Below are 22,044 nucleotides of genomic sequence, written 5' to 3'. Positions count from 1 at the left end.
GTAAGGTGACGTGCCGTGTTTAGTGCGAAAAAAAAAAAAATAGAAAAGTCGTGTGACTTATTCTGTACGAGAACGAGCCATTGCCAATTATTCTTCGTAAATGAGTATCGGAATCGCTGTACCGACTCGCGAATGATTAACTCGTGAATGAAGCCCAAGTCGAGGGAGTTTTATTTGTTTATGCGAAAGAAAGCCGAGGAGAGACGAGGAGATGAGCAGCCAAGTAGTAGTACACGCTGCAACGGGGGGTGGGCGAACACTGCTGTAACCCCGTATAATTGGCGCTAATTATCCCCGCACGAAACATCGAGGAGCCCTTTAGTCGCATTTAACGCTTATGCTCCTCCTTGCTCGTTATATAACTGCGCGTGTATACGCCTCCGAGTCTCGAGTCATCATCTCGGCAACAGCAGCAGCAGCAGCTAAGACGCGAAATTTCAAACGCTTGGCACGCATTTACGCTTTGGTAAATTTCGTATATATACACTACATTTTACAGCGATCACGACCGCACATGAAAATAAAAACTTGATTAAATCAAAAGGCATTAAAATCATTCCGCAAGCTCCAGGAGACGCCGGCGGAGCGAGCTACGAACGATATACGCGTGCCTACAAAGACAGGACGGAAGATAAAAAAAAAGAAGAAGCATAGTGCTGCTCGTGAAAGTACCCGCGCGCGGGGCAAAGCAGCGTGAGAGTAGTAGCGGAAAAAAGGGTTGCGGAGAGAGAGAGAGAGAGAGAGAGAGAGGGAGAAGAGAGCAAGTGGAGAACGAATGTATATATACCCTAGCAAGAGATGCTATTCCAGAAAGGTTAAATATACTGCAGGGTGAGGCGAAAAAAAGCTGAAGAAGAAATCTAGCATGGAGCAAATTAATTAGCCGGAGCCGCTCGCGTCGCAACTACTCGTCGAATACGTATACAGCAATCTGCGATTCCAATGTTGCTGCTGCTGCACAAATATATATATATATGGTAATAGCTCGAGCTAGACGTGATGCTGCTACACAGAAGATGATACATATAGAAGAAGAAATCATTGGCGCAAGCTTGATGCGCGGCATCGTGTACGCTCGTATAGGCCGCCTTTGAAGTTTTAAGCTGTGCAGCGCATGAAATTCATACAGATGAATCCACGAGAGCACGTGTTCGACGTCGTGTTTTTTTTCTCTCTCTCTTTCTCCACACGCCCATTTTGACATTCAACGAGCTGCAATGAGAGGCCCCGACGACGTGCTAATTTGCAAATATAATTTTTCTGTTTCTTTCGCAGCCTAGAGCCGCCGTCGTTCGCTAAATTCTTTTAATTTTTCGCGGATCCCTCGGCTCTTTGCGCACACATACACGCGTTTACAGACAGACAGACAGACAGCGCGACTGTATATCGTCAGACTATGCAGATTCGTCCGTGGAAAATGTATTATAACTCGCTGCAGCATTGCTAATTTCAATCTACGCGCGAATCTTTTATGTTAACAGCGGGGCAAAAAAGGCGCGGCTTTCGTAGAGCCGTGTGTTTTAATGTTCCCAAAGCTAATTTTGAAAAAAGAATCCCTGTACCTCGCCGGTGTTATATAATGAGTGATTTGTATAATTGCGAGCGAACTGCCGCTGCTGAAAAACATCGCGAGCGCATCAATTAGATACGCCAGAGAAAAGCTCTGGGCTGCGCAATAATGTATAAAACGAGCCAACTTGCCCCGCTGCTGCCGCTGCTGCTTTTTTACATTTCAATGGGATGAGAAAGACGGAGCGAGATGCATTTAATGCAAGGCGTTTCAATGAAAAAAAGATGTGTAAGATCGAGGGTGTATAGCACCGATTCGAGTTTTATACGTAATATATGCATAATATGCAAACGGTGAAATTTGATTTATTGCCGTTGCTTATTCGAAATCTCGATGTAGGCTCCATCTTGAAATATAAAGTTTAAAAAAAATTAATAACCACGAATTTTTTAATAATAACGACTCGTTTCATATTGCTGGTACACAACTGGGAACTTAATGAAAAAGCGTAACATTATAAAAATACGCGTTACAGGGTACCTGAAAGTTTATGTGAAAACTCGTTTTCCAATACAATGATCGAGGCCGTCAGCCAGCCAACCAACCCAACCCAGCCCAGCCCCAGCATTTTTCGCGGCACATACTTAATAACAAAGCCATGGAACGCGTGAGTTTGTAAATGTGCTCGCGAAAGGGACTATGTACCGTATACGTATACCTACCTAACATACAATACATACACGTATAAATGCAGCGGTGTATTTTTTCCTTGCCTTCACGCCTAAGCCACACGACATAGTTCGGCGAGGGTGTTGGAGAGAGCGAACCGACGCGGAGGAGTAGGAGGAGGAGGAGGAGGAAGAGTTTAATTAAAAAAGTCTCAGAGACTGTATAGGGTCATATACTTGCAGATACGTATACCTACCCCCGCACGCTCACACACAGAGTAACCAAGCGAATGCTGGCAAATATACGTACGTTTATGCTATATAAGGCCGAGGTAAAGGTCCAGTTGGCTAAGCAACGGTTACACGTACACACGCACAGAAGCTTCGGCACATGCAAGAAAGCGTCGATATTTAAACCTGCCGCGCTTGTGTTATATACGCGCGAGAGAGACGACGATGCTATATATATGAGGGGGTTGAAGTGTGCCGTTGCTCTCTCTCTCTCTCTTTCTCTCCCAAGCCCGGCTACGCTGATTTTTAATTACAGCAGTCAGTGTGTGTGTGTGTGTGGGTGGATGGGTGTTGTGTATAGTAAGCTAGTTAATTAATCGGATTCTGCACTCAGGTTGTATACATATACAGCCTCTTTATTTAAACTTTTCGTGCCCGCTTTATATATAGGTATACGCACTCTCTCGGGCGTGGCTTCATATTTGTTTCTAGTTCCTGGGGCCAGAGGGGTGCAAACGGCTAATTTTGTTTCCATGAACCCGTCCGCAGGTTTTTAAAGTTCATTTTAGGCCCTCGAAAATAAATCAATCAAACGGAGAAAAAATCGACTTCTACCGAAATATCATCACCAAGTCCTAAATTTTCGCAAGTTCTCGCAAATGTTATTTGAGTAACTAAGAGTGCGCAAATCTTATATTTCGAGTTTGTTTTTGTTGTAGAAAGACATATTAGATCGTTAGTGTATCATAAAAAATCAAAGTAGTTTAGAACCGTAAAAAAATTTCATCTAAACGAGGTGTCATGGTAATCATGTGCTTATCAATAGGACAATCAAAATTCATCTTTTAAAATTAAATTTGTTTTATTGAAAATATGGTTCATTAATCAATACTAAACAATTAAAAAACACTGCAAGTATACAATTATCACAAACGCTAGCTTTGAATTTCATTGGCCAAGCAAATATTACACAAATCTTTGTTCGCCAGCCACTCGACGATCATGTCGCAACAGAGAAGCGGCAGTCGGTGGTGTATCAGTTCCCAGAAACAATCGATTGCCCAGCCCAGTAAAAATATCCTTGTAATTTTCTCGCACAGGTGCAATGCACAAGCCTCAATATGTCTTTGGCGAAGCCTTCCCAATTTCTTTGAGCGCGCGAATTTTAAACAGTCCGCATATGTGACTAGTTTCACCGCCTCTTTGGGTCGTAACTGAATCAGATCGTAGAGCGACAGATTTGGATCGTCGTCTCTTATCATTATCTCTTTGGCTTTACTTTTGAACTTATTATCGTCGCGCCAAAATTTGTCGTGATTCTCCGACTTCTCGAACAATTGGTATTTGGCAAAATATTTTACGACCGCGAGGGCGTCGCTTCGGTACAGTTCGTATCCTCCTTTTTCGAGACTCTCGACGACTGCCATAACGATAGACGCCCATTTAAATTTAACATTAGGACACGTAAAATGATTCCTAGAATAATTCACAGCGGGAAAAGCGAAAGTAGACAGATCGGCACCATGAACCAGTAGAAGCTCGACCGCATTCAACTTGAAATTTGACACAGCCCATTGAAGTGGTGTCAGACCCAATCTGTCCACAACCTCGATCTGCACCGGCTGATGTCTTTCTCCAGCGATCTCGAAGAACATCTCCACCATGTCGCTATCCTTTTCCTCTTTGCAAATAAGATGTAGAGGCGTCGAACCTTCTACGTTGAATGAATTTGGATCGGCGCCATTCCTCAGCAGCAATTCCACCATCCTCTTGTTATCCAAGTACAGAGCCAAGTGCAACGGTGTGTTACCGTCGATGTTCTGGGCATTGATTGGGACCGTTACATTTTCCTCGCCGCAGATTTGGAATAACAACTCCGCCAATTTGTACAGACCCTTGTACTCGCAAATGATGTGTAGAGGCGTAGATCCACGCGCGTTAGTCAAATTCACATCGGCGCCTCTTCTCATTAGCAATTCGGCATTGTCGCGTCCATTGTGGAGCAGAGCTTCGTGCAGCGGTGTGTTACCCTCTTTGTCCTGAGCGTCGATGCGCAGCGGCTTGTATCGGTCGTGACTGCGCTCGAATAACATCCTCGCTGTGGCACCGTTGTCACGGTACATCCGGCAAATTATGTGCAAAGGGGTCAATCCTTTTGCATTGGTTGAATTTGGGTTGGCGCCTCTTGCTAACAGCAGTTCGGACCCCTTCCTGTTTCTGTGGTGCAAAGCCAAGTGCAATGGCGTGTTACCTTCCTCGTTTGGGACATTCACCTGCATCGGATGATGTTTTTGGTCGCAAATGTCGAAGAACGATTCAATCCAGTTTATATCGGGATTCATCTTGGAAATAAGATGCAGAGGAGTCTGTCCTCCTGCGTTGATCACATTGGGATTGGCTCCTCTCTTCAGCAGCAATTCAGCTACCCTCTTTTTATCGTGGAACAGAGCCAAGTGCAGCGGCGTGTTGCCGTCCTTGTCTTGGGCATCGATTTGCAACGGCTGATATTTTTTCTGGCTCAGCTCGAATACCATTTCCGCAAAGTCATCTAGCCACAATCTTTTGCCAATGATGTGCAGAGCCGTAGATCCCTCTTTATTGGTCACATTTGGATCTGCGCCGCTTCGAAGCAACAATTCGAACACGTTTCTGTAGTTATAAAGGAGGACCCGGAGTAGCGGTGTGTTACCTAATGAGTCCTGTACATTGAGTTCCACCGGTTTATGCATGGAGCTGATCTCGATCAACATCTCCACCAAGTTATAATTGTCCCAGTTACCCTGGCAAATAACTTGCAATGGACTCAATCCTTTCGCGTTGCCCACATTCGGATCGGCGCCGTTTTCCAGCAGTACTCGAATACTATGTTCTTTACAGCTTTCGGTCACAGCGTAATGCAAGGGTGTTTGGCCCAACTTGTCCTTGGTGTCGACCAACACCGGCTGATATTTTTCCTGACTGTACTTGAATAATACCTCCGCCAAGTCGTGATCGTCGCTGTGACTTTTGCAAATGATATGCAAAGCTGTCAATCCCTGTTCATTGGGGAAATTTGGGTTGGCTCCATTTTCCAGCAGTACTCGAATACTCTCTTTTTGACAGCTTTTAGTCACAGCGTAGTGTAAGGGTGTTCGGCCCAAATTGTCCTTGGCGTCGACCAACACCGGATGATATTTTTTCCGACTGTACTTGAATAATATCCTCGCCAAGTCATGATCGTCGCTGTGACTTTTGCAAATGATATGCAAAGCTGTCAATCCCCGTGCATCGGTTAAATTTGGGTCGGCTCCTTTTTTCAGCAGCAATCGTACCGTACTCTTACATTTGTTGTTGAGAGCCACGTGTAGCAACGGTTCAGCTGACCTCGCGCCCCACTTTCGAACGAGGCCATTGGGATCCTGGCCGAGCTCGAGGAATTTCTCTACGATGTCATCACAGCCAAACTCGACAGCCGCATGATAATGCGTGTATCCTAATTCGTCGGTGTAATTTACATTGTCATACACTTTAAAAAGTTCACGGACGATGCAGTAGCTCTTGAATCGAGCCGCGTGGTGCACCGGCGTTGTGCGATGGCACAGTGGCTTACCTTCTTCATCGAGTTCGGGCTCATGTTTGTAACCGCTGCCAACGACCAAGTGGAGAAATCGTGCTTTTTGAAAATCATTTGCAGCTCCCAAATGGCTTATTGAATCAGAAAGAAGACGCTCGATTTCGTCATTTTGAAAAATTTCTCGAAGATTCGGAAATTGGCCGTTCCATTCTTTTATCCAAGGATCAATATGCTGGAGAAATTTATATCGCTCTCGTTCGTCATCCAAATTGAAATCTTTTCGTAAGCTTTTCACTTTTTCGATTTTTTCTTGGTTATCGAAATTTACGTTGAATTCGGCATCGAACATTATTTCACTTTTTCACCCACAAAAGCAGTCACTGTTATAATTTAAAATTTCAATTTTATTCACAAAAATGACCAACTGCGATTGATGTCACCTTTCACCTGTGTACACTGGATTGTCGTAACGTGCGCTGGCTAGCTACACGTGCACTACGATTTATATATTAGCAAGTAACGAACACACGGCCGAAGCACTATAATAAGCAAAACAAGAAGCGCGACTGTGCAGTAACGTGAGTGGTTAGAAAACGTAATTACAGCGTGGGGAAGCCACTCGTGCGTATAACATAGGTATCAATAATTGTAATATTTTACGCGGCTAAGTGTATGTATGCGAGATATGTAAAATATACATAGCCTCTACTTCGCTGGACTGATGCCTATTAATTACTATTGAACTACACTGCTATGACTAAACCTATCGACTGTTTGATCGAGCAGTCGACACGAACACGCGGCACACGTGCAGGCTGCCTCTAGTCTACATAGAGCGTGGCGCAAAAACGCAGAGTAAATATCGTAAGCGCGAAACGCGGAATTGGGAGATACCAAAAGCTCAAACTCCAATATATATTGAACGTGTATGAGGTGATGTTCTGAAAAATTATTTTAAAGTTGGTATCTACCAATTCCGCGTTTCGCACATACGACATTTACTCTGCCACGGGCAAAAACGCAGCCAGAACGCTCTATGTAGAGGCAGCCGCAAGAAATGACTCGCACAAACATGACGTGGAGTCGTTGAGTTGCAATTAGACTGCTTACACCGAATTGGAATTGAGCAGGACTGTGGAATAGTGAGCATCGACCGCGCGCCAACTTTAAATCGACCCTAGCTTTATTTACGCTAAATGTATTAAAAATTGAAATTTGCGTAGTATATCTCGAGCACAATCGCGTTGACTGGGGTTCAGATTGTTTACTATAGTCTCATTGAGACACCAAGATATTCTTTTGAAGGAACTCAAAATCTATTTTTATGAATTTTAAAATGACTTATCCGAAGTAGTAACTTTTCCAAGCTTGACTTGAAAAAATTTCTACGTATTGCGATCAATTCCCATTTCCATATGGATATTTTGACTTTTGACCATCTTAAGAATCTTTAAAGAAGTTAAACTTCTTAAAAATTAATTAACTGAAAACATCAAAGTATGAAAGAAGAAAAATCTTTAAAAATTTAAAGAAAATGATAAAAAATAGTCTTGAAAAAATGTTCAAAAATTGTAGTTCAAGCGAGTAAAAACCCGCTGCCAATTTATTGGCAAAAAGCTTCTTCATAAAAAATTATATTAATGAAAGGGTTAAATATTTAGAGGAAAAATTCGTATTCCATTTTTGACTTTTGAATTCCGTTTTCATTTTTGTATACGAAACTCAAAAAAAACTTAGAGATTTCTGGAATATCATGTAAGATTCCCTTGCCTGCCACTACACAGAAAAGTGAATTAACTTGTTTTTCGGGTTTGGCTCTTATACCAAAGAATTATCCTACGATTTGTCCACCTCCCTCATCCTTCATTTGGGTTAAAAGAAATATATTTTTATCAGTCGATAGAAAGACAAAGGAAATAAATTTCAAATTCGTAATTTTTGCGTGCTATGATATCGAAATAATATTTATTTTTAAGTTGAATCAATATTTTATAATGCATACAGTTTCATTTCAAATTTTTAATTATTCAATGGTGATGTCTGAACAAGTTCTAAACGTCTCTTGATTGCCAGTTAATGGTATATTATTACCACAATGATAATGCCATCTTAGTACACAACGTTTGCATCTGACATTTGGTGGCAAAAAACCCGAAATATTGACGATTCCGTATAAATTTTCACTTACTGGAAACTGTCGTTTACCGTTTTTCAAGTAGATTGGATGAGCATTGAAACATTCTTCCGTTTCCAAATCTTGAGGCGAGTTTAGAGGACATAAGGAAAACTCAAAATATCCCTTGTGATTGGCAGTGATTTCTACTTGCAATTGTATTGGACCGCCTGCTTGATATCTATGTTGATAAGATAAAAATTTCAATAAAAAACTTAGAAACAAACACATTTTTTTGTTCAAATACAATACTGATTTCGTTACTAAGTTTTTCAAATATACATTTTTGCACTCAAGCTTTTAATCAAATTTTATGAATGATGAATTTATGAAAAATGAGAAATTAGAAAAAAAAATAGCACGACTGACCTGAGTAATGGCTAAAATGGTTAGAGTATTAAAAAAATTCTATTAATAAATTCTGATCAATCAGGATAACCAAGAAGTACAGAATAGTGAAATAATTTGTAACCAGCATTCAAAGTGTTTACCTTCTCACAATAACACCACGTCCATATTTGCCACCATTTTCATTAGGTCTTGGTCTGGGAAGAGAAAAATCGTCTCCACACACTCCACACTGTCCTCTGTTATAACCATATTGTTTCTAAAAGCATAATCGTTGAAATATATATTCGATAATTTAAATATTAAAATTCATTCGTATTAAATGAAAAGTTAACACTTACACCAAATCCTCCACAGTTATTACCCATGTCATCATAATTTGCTGGCACAGGGAATCGTTTTCTCCACGCTGACCCTCTGTTCACTGGATCCATTAGTCTTCCGTGGGCATTGGTTCGAGTAGGAAACCAATGAATAACCACAATACAAGCCCAAATAATGAGCTTCACCATGGTTGTGTTCATATACATGGCTTAAAACGAAACAAAAACTCTCAATTTTTGTTTCAAATAAAATCCTGCATCAGCAATGTGAATTTTATTCGAAGAAATATATTGCGTGATACCGAATATCAGCTGGCGCGGTTCATCGAAAATATAATCCAACAATGATAAAAAAGCCTTTTATATCTTACTTTTTAATGTCACCCTATCAACGTATGACTCATGACGCGCTTTAGAATATTTATAGATAATTAGTTTAGTAATGTTTTCACGTACTTCGTGATATTCAAAGTTGTTTTATTTTTGCTAATATATGATTACATACAGTTGTACAAGTGTTTCTTAAACCATATTTTAGTTCCAGCTCATAACATGTGTATAATTTTACTTTGTCCAATGAAGATCTAATTGTATTCTGTTTAATTTATGCATACCATGAGTTAGTATATTCAGTGAATCTACTTAAAACAATGTAATTGTTATCATACAATTATACTGTACTGCCGAGAAAAAATTGTGAATATTTTTTCAAGTATTATTCTGCTTTATTCAGAAAATTCCCCCTATTCAATTGAATGTAAGCTAATGCTGTGAATATAAAGACAACAGCAATAAGTATGAAATCAATAAAAGTAGCTAACAATAACCATTCTAGTCTCATCACATTTCTTGATTAAGAAATGATCGATTGTTCATCTCCATGGGTATGAATTGATAAAATTGATGTGTCTGTGGCATAATTATCTTGCCGAAGATCTGAAAATTTCTGATTTTCGATCTAGAAAAGAAATGACAAAGAAAATGAGATAATTAATAAATAAATAAAATTAAAGAAATCAATAATGATTTTTTTAATTATCATACTAATCCGATTTTTCACAAAAAAATACAACATATTATTACATCATTACGCACCTCATTGATTACATTGCATAATCCAAAATATCTTCCAGACCGATCATCAGTATCGATTTTATTCGTTTTATTGTAGAAATATGAATGACAAAACTTTATATAATCATAGAAATTGTTACTTGTAGTAAACCATCAAGAAAAATTATCAATCATGAAATATTTATTTTTATTTGAAATTTGTAATAGTTAAAATAATTCAAAAGATGCAATTAAAAAAAATACCTATTAGTGTCATACTTTCAATTTTTGGTGGTATTTTAAGACCAAAATACAGTGAAATCTCTCTATAGTGGACACTCTGTAGTGAAATTTCTCTATAGTGGACACTCTACAGTGAAATCTCTCTATAGTGGACACCCATAAAATCTGGAAAACTGTCCGCTATTCGGAAGAATACGAAGTGAGGAAATATGAAAAAAGAAGAACATTTTTAACTACATGTATAACATAATTAAAATATTAATAATGATCGATCGCACAAATATTCAGTACCAACTTTATTTCACATTGCGGCTTCAACCAAAAAGTTATTAAGACCATGAATAAAATCGCTGAAAGAATCAAAGTAAAAGTTCAGTAAACTAACAATACAGTATCATTTTAAATAAGTTACTTACGTATTGGTACAATGAATACAAAATGGAGTTCCATTCTGAAATCCTTGATATTTTGAAATAATAATCTGAAATAATGTAAGGTTCTGGACAGCAAGAATATATATATGCATTATTCGATGTGCTGAAATATTTAGAATTTTCCATTCCCCGCCGGTATAATACTGTAGCTATGTAAATTCATTATACAACATATTTATCATATTTTAATAGATTTCATTACTGCTAATGAGGTACTTTTTTACATACATCATATCCTTTATTTTTAAATTTCACGTTAATTTACAGTAATTGTAAAAAATAGTTGATGCGATTGAAGTTACTTTTCCGACATAGTGTACAATGCATTGTCTTCTTTTCCAATCTTCAGTTTCATGGAGAGCACTGTAAATGAAATAATAAAAATAATAAAATTTTTTTTTGAAAAAAAAAATTGAAACTTTTTTGAACTTTGAGTACCTATTGTAAAGATTAGGTAACCACAACTCGTGGAGTCAAAGTGTTAAATCTTTAATGCCTCCATAGTTCTCCGGTCTGCATTTTAATTTCGCATCATTCCAATTCTGTTATAAGTTCAAAAAATTAATTTTTCCAAAACTTATAATTTTGTTTTTCGTTTAATAAATATAGAATACACTTCACCAAACGCACCTAAGAATTAACAGTCATCATACTTTTTTTACTATCCTGCCGAAAGCAAAAACAATATGCAAGGTGAAAAATGTACAATATTGAAAAAAAACTGTATGATAAAACCTAAGATTTCAACGTGAAATATGCTGTGGTGGATAAAGTAGTTCATCATGTCTCAATTTATCAACCCAACTTTCATTTTTGGAAGGTGGAATTTCTGTGAAAATTCGATCGATGCATTTTAAAAATATATTCAAACGAGATCTTTTTTAAAATATCATACAATCATTTTTTAATTCAATAGCCAGTATTTCATACAGACATTGTGCATCTTTCATTCGAAGAAGACTTATAAGCGCATATTAAACTTCACGCGAAAAGTTAACAGTTTACAAGTGGATAACCGATGTCATGATATTATTCAATTTATTTTTCATCTGAAGTAATATTTTGCATTCATAGTAACTGCAAAGGCCACTCAAAATTAAATTTACTAGAATGATTAAAATGATTTAATCTGAAAAACAAACGTTGTTTTCAAATTTATATGTCACTGAGCACTGTGATTAGATTGAGTGTAATCAAGTATTATCGAACTTGTTTGCACAATTGTTTCGAATGAAAAATATTCAAAGTGAAAAAGTGAAAAAACCCTGGTTAAAAAACTAGAACTGTAAACATTGTCAAATTAACTTGAGACATTAGACGTGGATACCGTTTGAGCTAATAGAGGCCGCATAAAACCGAAATAAAATTTGTTGGTAATTCAATGTAGTTTCCAAATATGTAACCCAAAATTTCCTACGACGTCTGGTTCCAAATCTCATTTTCAAGCCTATCACATAACTTTCTGTACGAAGAAGCAAAATTTAATTGAAAAACAAAAATTCAAAATCAAGGAAATTTTATCATAGAAAAGGACTCTGGAGTTTCTTTCTCATTAATCTCGATACGTAGATATTACTAGTAAATTAAATCCATTCACGCGTAATTTTAAGCGAGAAATTTACTTGATATGTTTTATAGGAAAAAAATCATTCAAATTTTTAATCTAAACTTTGAGCTGGTTTGTATAGGAGTAATGAGAAATAAGCGACGACCAAATTAAGGATCTGCAAGAGATCGACCTACGATACGCTCAATTTTGTGAACTACAAGGCATCTGCGTAGTACAGCCGCGACGACTGCATCGCTGTTTTTACGAGAGACGCGTCTTTGTCGTGTATCCTCGGTCGAATTCGAGCGAGTGCATATTTAGTGCGTCTAAAAGCCGAAATTCACGTATGCCGGCAAATCCAAGATACGCATGGTATTTTGAAAGGTATCGATCAGGAGCCGGATTCGCGTATAGCTCTGAGAAATGTCCAAATTTCCTGCGCTGCGAATCATAGCCCTCGTTAGAGCTTGTTTCAATTTTTTTCTTTCTCTCCCTCCCTACTTTTTATCGCAAATGGTAATTGGGGTGTCTGCGCGCAGGTAAACCCAGCCGTCAGCAGAGAGAGAGAGAGAGAGAGATCGGCGCGCAACGAGCAGCAGTAGCACATCCGTCGATGGCTGGCGCGTTGCGTCTCGCACGTCGCTAACTAACCGTATCTCTCTCTCCCTCTCTCGTTCTCTTTCTCCGTCTCGCATGTCTCCATGTATGTACAAGCATGTGTGCGCGTAGATCCATGTGTGTATGTGTGCCGTGTGTGGCAGAGGGTCTAAATCGTAAACGTGACCGTGGAACGTCACGACTCGGGCCGGTCACGCGTGCATCACGTCGGCCCACTGTCTACACATGCACACACACACTTACACACACACACACACACACAAAAGTACACATAGGGATCGAGTACAACGTGAACGCATGGGTCATTCCGCACACTTACAGCTACAGCCAAGGTGGGTATATGTGCATCGATACAATTAATGCCATCATTCCAGGCTCTACCAATATAAGCTTATTAGCGGCCCAACACCATTGGTCACCTTATCAGTATTAGTGAGCGCCATAAGCTGCAGGCCACGATGTTTTGTAACTTATTTTTTCGTGCGTCTATATCCACGTTGATCAGTCGATCACAGCTTTGAGACTCGAAAACTCAGTCTTTCGGTGAATTAAAAATGCATATCCCTTATGTGTTTTTAGTCGGGAAAGAAGGTGTTCGGTGTGCTTCGCGAGCTTTCAGCTAAATTAGCGAAACGCGTCGCGTAGGTCATTATACGATTGGAATTGAAAATTAGTTAAATACCCAAAGTAGACCTTCGCGAACGAGGCAGGGATTAAATCGCCTGTTGATTGACGAACGGCTATAAGTACGCGTAAAAAATTACACGAGTTAATACTTATTTGAAGGATGGATTTTTTTCAATTCTTAAAAGCTCCTGATTGACCGAGAGGTTGTTCACTCGCATACAGTCGCGACTGTATGTAACGATATAAAATGGAGAAAAATAATAAAAAAGGAAAAAATATATTCATGCAAGCCCGTGGGTGAAAGCTCGAAAGGTCGTGCACACGCGTACAGATATAAATGAGCCGCAAATAAAAATGCCTCGTAACGAAAAAAAACGGAAGCCACGCGCGAAACGCGGTTGACACGCAGCAGCAGTAAGCAGTTTAGCTCGCCCGAATATCCCCGCGCAGTGCAATTGTCTCTCTCTCTCTCTCTCTCTCTATACATATAAATACGATTCCACGCCGCTGTTGTGTTGGTGCTTTCTCTGTCTAAACATCTATTCTCTTCATTTGCGATACGCAATGGGGGAGGGGCCGATCGCTAACAATTCACCGGTGAGCTTGATGGATCGCGCAAAAGCAGGAGGGGAAGCGAGCAGCCCTGCAGCCCACCCTTATTTAGATCTCGTTCACTCGCGAGCTCGGTACGCTGTATACGTGATAGTGTTTCTCTGCGTATGTGTATGTGTGTGTGCTCGTATACCGACAAAAGGCAACGAAGCAAAGTAGCAATAAATAACCCAACTTTCCACCCTCTTTCAGCGTTTCTATTTCGTATACGTGTCCTCCCACGCGCGGCTTATCAACTCCGCTCTCTCTCTCTCTCTTTCTCTCTCATTCCGGAGCTGTATACGTTAGCTTCTGCTCTGCGCGAATGGGACTTTGTTGTATATAAGCGAGACTCTCGAGCTGGCCGTAAATTAGCGCTCTTGGATTTACGCACTGATTGCAGCCTATTAAAGCTCCTCGCGAACGACGATCGATTAATCGATCCGCGCACGCGTCTTGGACGCCACTGCGGGAGCTTTTTTTGTTAACATTACTGCACTTTCCATCGCCGATTCTCCAAAATCCGTACCTTTTTTTGTGCGAAAGACGCCCGACGAGTCGTAAAAGTGCGAATCGATATATATATATGTAAGAGAGGATTTGGCCTAGCAATCTTCGAGAGAATTGTAAAAGTCTTTGGATGTCTCTCGGCTATCGACACGTCCGGCTTAGCTTGCGCGAGCGTTCAAAGGTCGAAAGCTTCTCTGGTATCGCAGATCAGCGGCAACAGCAGCAAGCAGCATAGTAGCAGATCTCGGCGAGCTGTACTAGCGGTTACGCCAACTAATTATTTAGCTGCCGTATACGACGATCCGATATCGCGATCTTTTCCCCTTCTTTCCCTCTATCTCTCTTTTCTTTTTATCTTTCCGAGATCTCATGCAAATAAGAGTGCGGAACAGAGCAAGAGACAGAGAGAGAGAGAGAGAAGTAAACCGGCCCAGACCATGTATGCAAAATCAGCAGTTTGGGTAATAAAATCCCTCGCACTGCAAGAGCACATTGTTTTAAGCTTTACGCTTAAAATCCAATCGGAAAGCTCCGTTGTCGTCGTAGTCGTGTTAGTTTTTTTTTTTTTTTTTGGTGCCACACAGATCGCAACAGTCGGCACACGGGATTTTCGCGCGCGAGCGACTCGACCACGCCTGTCTTGTGTTCGCCAAATCGAGGGATAAAACTATATGGTTAACTCGGCTGCTGCTGCTCTCTTTTTCTACCTTACGTCTCAATTTTATCGTCGAACGATCTGTCGCTTTTTCCTTTCGTCGTCGTCGTCGTCTGCGGCACACGAGAGATCACCTATCGACGGATGCTACGGACAGTGGTTCGGCACAGGCCACATAGTTTGCCCTCTGCAGGCAGATCGAAAGAGCAGAGAGAGAGAGAGAGACTTTAGTGGCGATTGTAATCCGATGGATTTTTCTCGCTCGCTAAGCGCTGACTTTTATATACCGCTGCACCGAGTCTCGCTCAGTTTTTTTTCCTGTCGATGCTATGCTCCATTATCCGCGCCCACATATGTGATTGCGCGCATGGATCCTGTAAAAAAAGAAGACGAAGAACGAAGAAATTGGAGATCGAGTTGCGCACTTTTTTTATACAGTGTGCCAAAAGTCTTTGAATCGACTGTGCCACTCTGAGCTTCCAGAATCAACGATAAGGATTGTATAAGCGTTTACCAGGTCGATTAAGGAGATCGGCGCACGGGCCTCCGTAACAGCGACGAGACTTCAAAGCCACAGATCGATAATTAGGATATAGGCCGCTTCAACTCGCACACAAAGCAACGCATAATATAATTAATGTACACGAGGAGGCGGCTATACCCAAACAACTCCGGCACACACATATAGCTTTTTTTGCCTTTATACGCGAGTTGCTATAACAGTCTTTCTCTTTCTGCGTCTCTGCATGCGTCGAGCGTATATAACGCAGCAACTACTCGGGTGCGCGCAACGCGCAGAGAGAGAGAGAGAGAGAACCCGACGCACCGAATGTGAGGCCAGAGAACAGCAACAGAGAGGCAAAACTGTCCACTAACGAGCGACAGACGATATCGTTCATCTTTTGTTCCGTTTTAAGTATGCGCCACTAATTATGCCCAGCGCCAGTAATTACTATCGTGTTACCGGAGACTCATTTCCGACGTTGAGCTGGAGAGAGAGAGAGAGGGAGGGAGGGTTGCGAGGTGGAGGCGCCAAGGGGGAAAAAGCGTGGAACGCGCAGCGAGAGGAAAGCTCCGCTCGCACGCTGCCCCCGAGGCCTCAAACATCCCTCTTCGAGTTGATATGATAACGGTTTTATATATAAAAACGCGTCTCATCTCCTTTTTTTTCTATACCTATATATTTTTTCAATCTGTCATCGCTCGTGTTTCTTCTCGATCGGACTTATATGAATCGGCTCAAGGCTTATATAAATCAATGAATCACTGATTGACGAACGACAATGTTTTAGTAAACATTTTTATTTTTCTTTTACTTTTCATAATACAAACATTTGATCCCGATTTCACAATTACAAAAAAAAGTATTTATACATTTTTGTCGAAATTCAGCTCATCGTTACCAAACACTACGTACCAATAAAATTAAAATGATTTTTCGTGTAGAACAATTCTTCAAACGATTAATAGAGCTATAGTCGCTCTACCATAATAATCGCAATAAAAATCATAATTACTGGGAAAATGATTATAGACCCTTATTGCTTCCTAACTTTTGCATCAGTCAAAACATTTAATATATGCAAACTGCTACACACGCTCTAAACATAAAAACAGACTACGCTTGTAACCTTTTGTTTATCGTTAAAAGCTTAACCATAATATATTCAATTTGCTAAAAATACCTAATAAACATTATACAAATTTTCAATGAAGAACAACTCACAAGAGTTTTAAATAGTAATTTTTTTAATCACGCGTGACCTTACAATCAAAATTTTCACTCGATGAAAATTAACTTTCCAAGCAACGCTACGTATTAAAATAAAATCACCGACCTTACATGCGTCATATAAAATGAATAAAATTTCGTTTTAAAAAAAGGACAGATAAATAAAATTTCCCAGACTGTAAATTATGATTATGCTCTCCTAATGGTGCGTACATATTCATGTTACGCGCTCTTTATTTCTCTTTTCTGTCGAGCCGGACAAGTCGAGGCTTGACATTTCTCTCTCGTTGACGTATTTTTTCATGTATGGTTGTGTTCACGGTACGGTTTAAACACGAAAGCTAGCATACTATCACTAAATCTGAGCGCATGAACAAGTTCATTCATTATTTAGCCGCTATTTGAAAAAATCCATAACCAACAACTTCAACAAAATACAAGTTGAATTAAATGAAACAAACTCATAAGAATAAGTTACAGATAATTATTACTACTCGTGAGAAATTAGTTGATTTTTTTCGTAATTTTAAGGCACGTATACATCATTTACGCGTAAATATGTTTTTAGAGTAATCGCACAAGATTACGAAATTAATTAGAAAGCATCTTATTCTATTGCTAATAACTACGGTTAGTATAAAAATAACGTGATTAATCCTTGATAATAGAACAATTCATCATGGAAAATCGTGGAGGTGTTTTCCAAATGGCACTCGATGAGCGTTTAAGTTTTTTAGGATCGATACCTGTGAACAGTTCTCTTAAATCTGGCGTACATTTTTTCGAGTCAAAATATCTTAAAACAGATCTCATTGGGACAAATTGTTGCATTGCCAATTGAGCTTGCCGTACATGTTCTGTAATAGAATAAAAATCGATTTTATAAATATATTCTTTTCAATTAAATGCATTGAATATTTAAAATGTTCATACTTGTAGCCCAGCGGGGAATTTCATGTTTTGGTTTGCTCTCATCATCTGATTCCTCTTCGTCAGGATCACTATCCATCTTATAATTTGTTGGCATGTGCTTTTGAGCAATCGCTTTGGCCTGATGAATATAAATATTTAATATTATATTTCGCAGTCATTATTTATGCGAAAAGAATTTTAACGTAAATAGTGTTATGAAAACAAAATTATAATGAATTATTTAAGTTTCTTAAATACGCTATTATATTCTTTACGCATACGGTCACCGAACAGATATATCTTATTTCGTATATTTTTTAATCTGCATTGATTTATAATAATTAATTACCTTTGCTTGCATCAAAGCTTTTTCCATTTGGTTTTTCATTTTCATTTCTTGCATAAGTCTACGTTTTTCCATTTCTTGTTCTCGTCGCTTTTGTTCAGCTAGAATCCTTTCTTGCTCATCTTGCTCTTGTAAACGTTGATTGCGCAATAGTTCTTCTTGCCTTCGTCTTTCTTCTTTTTCCTGCATCACAAGTAAGTATTAGATAAAAAGTTAATTTTGCTATATCGTTTATTTAAATGATCTCAATTATTACTTGAGCCCTCAGCAACTGAGCTAATTTCTTTTTCTCCATTTCTTCGCGTTGTTTTTCTTGCATCAATTGAGCAAGTTTTGCTTTTTCTTCGCGTTCCTTTTCAGCCTTCAATCTTTTTTCTTGTTCCAATTTTTCTTTTGCTTCCCTGGCTAATTTGTTTTTAAGTTCTTTTTCCTCGCGTTTTCTAAAATATGTTCATTTTAGTACTTTTATTTATCTCAAACATGTATTATAAAGTTACCGTCTTTTTTCTTCTGCTGCAGCCTTCAGTAATTCATCACGCTTACGCCGGGCATCTTCTTCATGAGCTCGTCTTCTTTTTTCTTCAGCTACCCTGTCGATAGTCTTCTGAGCAGACTTTGTCGATGATTGAATAAATGAATCCACATGTGTAACAATATTTCGAGAAGATGTCATGGGTTTAGTATACTAATATTATGGAAACAAAAATACAATATAAAATTGTTGCAATGAATTTTTGAAAGTTTAAAAAAGGAATATAAATATAATACCGCATTATGAGGCTGTGGATTAGATGGTGTAGCAAACTGATTTTTAACAGCAGATCCTGGCAACTGCAGCATTCTATTTTTACCTAGAGGAGTGGTTTTCAGTTTTTGTTCATGAGCTTTTGATTGCTTTCTTTGTGGTCTTTCCATGGAATATTTCGACGATTTGATAGGTTTAGGAATATTGGAAGTTTCATTCTGTGGAATAAACATAATATTATTATTTTATTAAAATTTACAAGAGCTTTGAAATGTTTTATTGCTTACCTCTTTGGTTTCATCACATTCCCTGGCTTGTTTAGCTAAAGAAATTTTTTTAGCTTTAGCCAATGACTTTCTGGCAAGTTTTTGAGCAACACTGCTTGGAGTACGCTCTTCTTGAGTATTTGCAGCAGCGAGTGCTCGTGTTTTAGTTCTTGTGACTCTCCCTGTAGTTTCATTATCAAACTTGGGACTTGAAGCAACTTGCTCAAAAGCTTCAACTCTTTTTTTAACAGAATCTTTAGAGTATGGGCTAAACAGAGCTGCTTGTTTGAATGCTGTTTTTGCTGCTAAAGTGGTTTTGAAATCTTTACTGGGCAATATTTTGAGTGGAGTCTTCTTTACTTCAACTTCAGAATCACTTGATTCAAACATTTGCGATGACCTTGTTAGACGTTTAGGTGGAGGAGCTTGTTGATTTTTCTTCAATCTATATCCTTTTCTTTCAGGTGATGATTCGTCATCAGTCATGATTTCATTAAATTGTTCTAATCTCAAAGTTTGTTGTGTTTTTGTACCAGAGCCCACTTGTTTTGATGCTTTCGATGATCTCCTTTGTGCCATTTCTTTGATTTCAGAGCTGGATAATTTTTTCTTAGGTGGGGCTTTATGAATTGTAACAGTTTCATCACATACTTTGTTTGGTATTGGGTCAAGTAAAACAGTTACATTCATCATTCTCTCAAGAGTGACAGTAGTATTTGGATTCATAGTAGAATTCATCATGGGTGGTTTTGCAACAGCATCTTCATACATTGAAACCATAGTTTCATCCGCTTCCACTGTTTCGTTAATAACATTATGATTTTTTAACTTGGTAGAACCCGCTGCTTTTACAGCTGATGTAGAGGATGCAGAAGATGCAGAAGATCTTGTAACTCGTGGTGAAACTTTAGGTTGTTGAGAAGTTTCATTAGGAGTAGATTTTTCTGAGATTCTGTTCAATGTGTTGGTGAACTTTTCATTTCTTTGAGGTGGTGATTTGAACTTGTTTGCTTTTTTTGCAGCAGGCTCTTCGGAATAAAACGATGGCTTTTCTGTCAAAGTTGCATTATTATCTTCACTACTTGTTTCTAGTTTTCGCTTCACAGATGTTCTTGTTTGTCTAGTACTGTTATATGTTTGATTTTCTTCACAATGTGATAATTCAAGCACGACATCCTGAGTATCATCATTAATTACTTCATCTTTATCCATCCTTTTTTGCTTTAGTGGTCTAGAATCTTCTTCATCTGAGCTAGTGGTTTCTTTTGGTCGTTTGGATAATCTCTCAGATTTAATCTACATTGGGTTAATTTGAATAATTTATTTTTGATTCTTTTATAAAATATAAAGTAAGTAGTTTAAGTTTAATAATAAAATATACATACCCTAACTGCTAAAGGAACATCAGAATCATTTGCAGATGGTCTTCTTAATTTAGTATTTAAACCTTCGGCTTGTTGTTTTCTTATACTATTCGCTGCCCTTACTGAGGCACCTCTTTTCATTCTTGCAGGCTTTGCATCAGATGTTTCCAAATTTTCTGAATTAGCGCGAGAAGATCTAAGGCTCCGTTGTGAAGAACTTGAATCACTAATTTCATCTGCTTCACCCACATCATCCTCTGGAATGGATTTGATTTTAGTTGCAGCTCTCTTTCTAGTCATCTTGGGAGTTTTTGCCAACAGTGGACCCGCTCCTGTTCTAACTTGTGTTAGAAGTGCCTCTATGTAATTTATGGTGTCCTCCTTCATTTTCTCCACACTCCTCGAAATGTCAGAGGCTTCTTTGCTGATCCGTTCGGCGTCGGATTGCAACATCAGCAATATTGCCTTTTTGTCCATTTTAGAAAAATTTTCTAGAGCAGCAAACAGCATAATGTCAATTATGTTTATAAGAAATCAAAGCTCTGCCAGCAGAAACAATTTTCACAGTTGATGTTTGTCAATAACAACAAAATACTCACTGCAGTTCTTGGTAGCGAGAACACGAATCAAGCACTTTCAGCTAACAACACGAATAAACATTGAGTATATGTAGCTGTAAATAACCACACACAGTGCAGATGGCTAAGGGAACGCGCGCGTCTTTGCTACGAAAAAGAAGCAACCGTCATCCAAGAATCCCTAATTAGAATTTAAAAATTGCAGTTCGCGACACTTGGGTCGAGTCTTACGAGTAGAAAAGCCTTCCAGGGATTTTCCACAGATTCGCGCGCGATGATTCCATTGAGAAAATACACACGCACGCCGCACTAACACGCACACGCACACACGCGCCCCGGCAGATTTTCAGACTCCTGTGGGAGAAATTTTACAAAACTGCTGCTCCTGTTTTGACCGGCTTCTATCCGAGTAACGTACTTTTCAAACAGATACACGTCCAACGCCGCGTAACGAGCGAATCGTGAAATGCGCGGCGAAAAGCGCGCGCAAAAAGGTGCATAGAAAGTAGAAATGGATTGGGCGACGTTAGCGCATGCAGCTGTTGTGATTTGTGCGAGCGACAACAGAGCCGATAAGTTAGAGGATCAAAGTTACCGACGTTACCTTGGCTACGCGGTAATAGCATCTGCATGGTGCATCGATACTTTCTGAGAAAAAAATCAAAACAATGACGTACGCATTTCCGCAGAGATGTTTTGACGCAGTGTATAGGTAGAAATTGAATGATTATAAGGCATTATTTGTGTTCTTTTATAAAGCTACTATTTAATTTTATCTTTTTTCATATTACAAAACGATAGACGCATTTACAATAACATTATACTCAATATAACTGCAAATTTAAATACAAACCTTAAAATCAATCTATAGGTAGATAATATTTTTCACTAAATTTTTTCATGTAAAACATTGTATACTTTTAAAAGATTTTTTGTAAAAATCAAATATATAATTATATATAACATATATACTGAATTCCAAATGGCATATAATTGCAAAATTTTTCGCACGTAA

The 22,044-nt window shown here is 38.8% G+C and overlaps 3 protein-coding genes across 3 annotated transcripts; all 3 read right to left on the bottom strand.

Moving 5' to 3' along the window:
- Positions 1-3,282: 3,282 nt before the first annotated feature.
- On the bottom strand, positions 3,283-6,774 carry LOC106660093 (ankyrin-1-like). The gene has a single exon (XM_014382931.2). The coding sequence runs from the start codon at positions 6,309-6,311 to the stop codon at positions 3,345-3,347; it is 2,967 nt and encodes a 988-aa protein (XP_014238417.1). The 5' UTR covers positions 6,312-6,774; the 3' UTR covers positions 3,283-3,344.
- Positions 6,775-7,922: 1,148 nt separating this feature from the next.
- LOC106660018 lies at positions 7,923-9,121 on the bottom strand. The gene is made up of 3 exons (XM_014382828.2): positions 8,825-9,121; positions 8,627-8,742; positions 7,923-8,316 (listed from the first exon to the last, which is right to left on the bottom strand). The coding sequence occupies exons 1-3, from the start codon at positions 9,011-9,013 to the stop codon at positions 7,986-7,988; spliced, it is 636 nt and encodes a 211-aa protein (XP_014238314.1). The 5' UTR covers positions 9,014-9,121; the 3' UTR covers positions 7,923-7,985.
- A 7,795-nt stretch (positions 9,122-16,916) lies between these two features.
- On the bottom strand, positions 16,917-21,447 carry LOC106660072 (inner centromere protein A). The gene is made up of 9 exons (XM_014382906.2): positions 21,051-21,447; positions 20,473-20,942; positions 19,109-20,383; positions 18,845-19,039; positions 18,574-18,761; positions 18,333-18,516; positions 18,080-18,259; positions 17,752-17,869; positions 16,917-17,675 (listed from the first exon to the last, which is right to left on the bottom strand). Exons 2-9 carry the CDS (start codon positions 20,926-20,928, stop codon positions 17,470-17,472), a joined length of 2,802 nt encoding a protein of 933 aa, XP_014238392.1. The 5' UTR covers positions 20,929-20,942; positions 21,051-21,447; the 3' UTR covers positions 16,917-17,469.
- Between the last annotated feature and the right edge of the window lie 597 nt (positions 21,448-22,044).

The sequence above is a fragment of the Trichogramma pretiosum genome, unplaced genomic scaffold, assembly GCF_000599845.2.
Source record: "Trichogramma pretiosum strain Unisexual culture from Peru unplaced genomic scaffold, Tpre_2.0 scaffold18, whole genome shotgun sequence".
NCBI classification, from domain to species: domain Eukaryota; kingdom Metazoa; phylum Arthropoda; class Insecta; order Hymenoptera; family Trichogrammatidae; genus Trichogramma; species Trichogramma pretiosum.
Note: the sequence above shows the minus strand (reverse complement) of the source record. Positions and strands in the feature narration are given on the sequence as shown.

Coding starts and splice junctions, on each gene's coding strand:
- LOC106660072 (XM_014382906.2), bottom strand. CDS start 20,928: ATGGACAAAAAGGCAATATTGCTGATGTTGCAATCCGACGCCGAACGG. Junction 18,517..18,573: donor GCAGCAGAAGAAAAAAGACG/GTAACTTTATAA, acceptor AACATATTTTAG/AAAACGCGAGGAAAAAGAAC. Junction 17,870..18,079: donor AAGCTTTGATGCAAGCAAAG/GTAATTAATTAT, acceptor TATATTCATCAG/GCCAAAGCGATTGCTCAAAA.
- LOC106660093 (XM_014382931.2), bottom strand. CDS start 6,311: ATGTTCGATGCCGAATTCAACGTAAATTTCGATAACCAAGAAAAAATC.
- LOC106660018 (XM_014382828.2), bottom strand. CDS start 9,013: ATGTATATGAACACAACCATGGTGAAGCTCATTATTTGGGCTTGTATT. Junction 8,743..8,824: donor ATAACTGTGGAGGATTTGGT/GTAAGTGTTAAC, acceptor TTATGCTTTTAG/AAACAATATGGTTATAACAG. Junction 8,317..8,626: donor CGTGGTGTTATTGTGAGAAG/GTAAACACTTTG, acceptor TTATCAACATAG/ATATCAAGCAGGCGGTCCAA.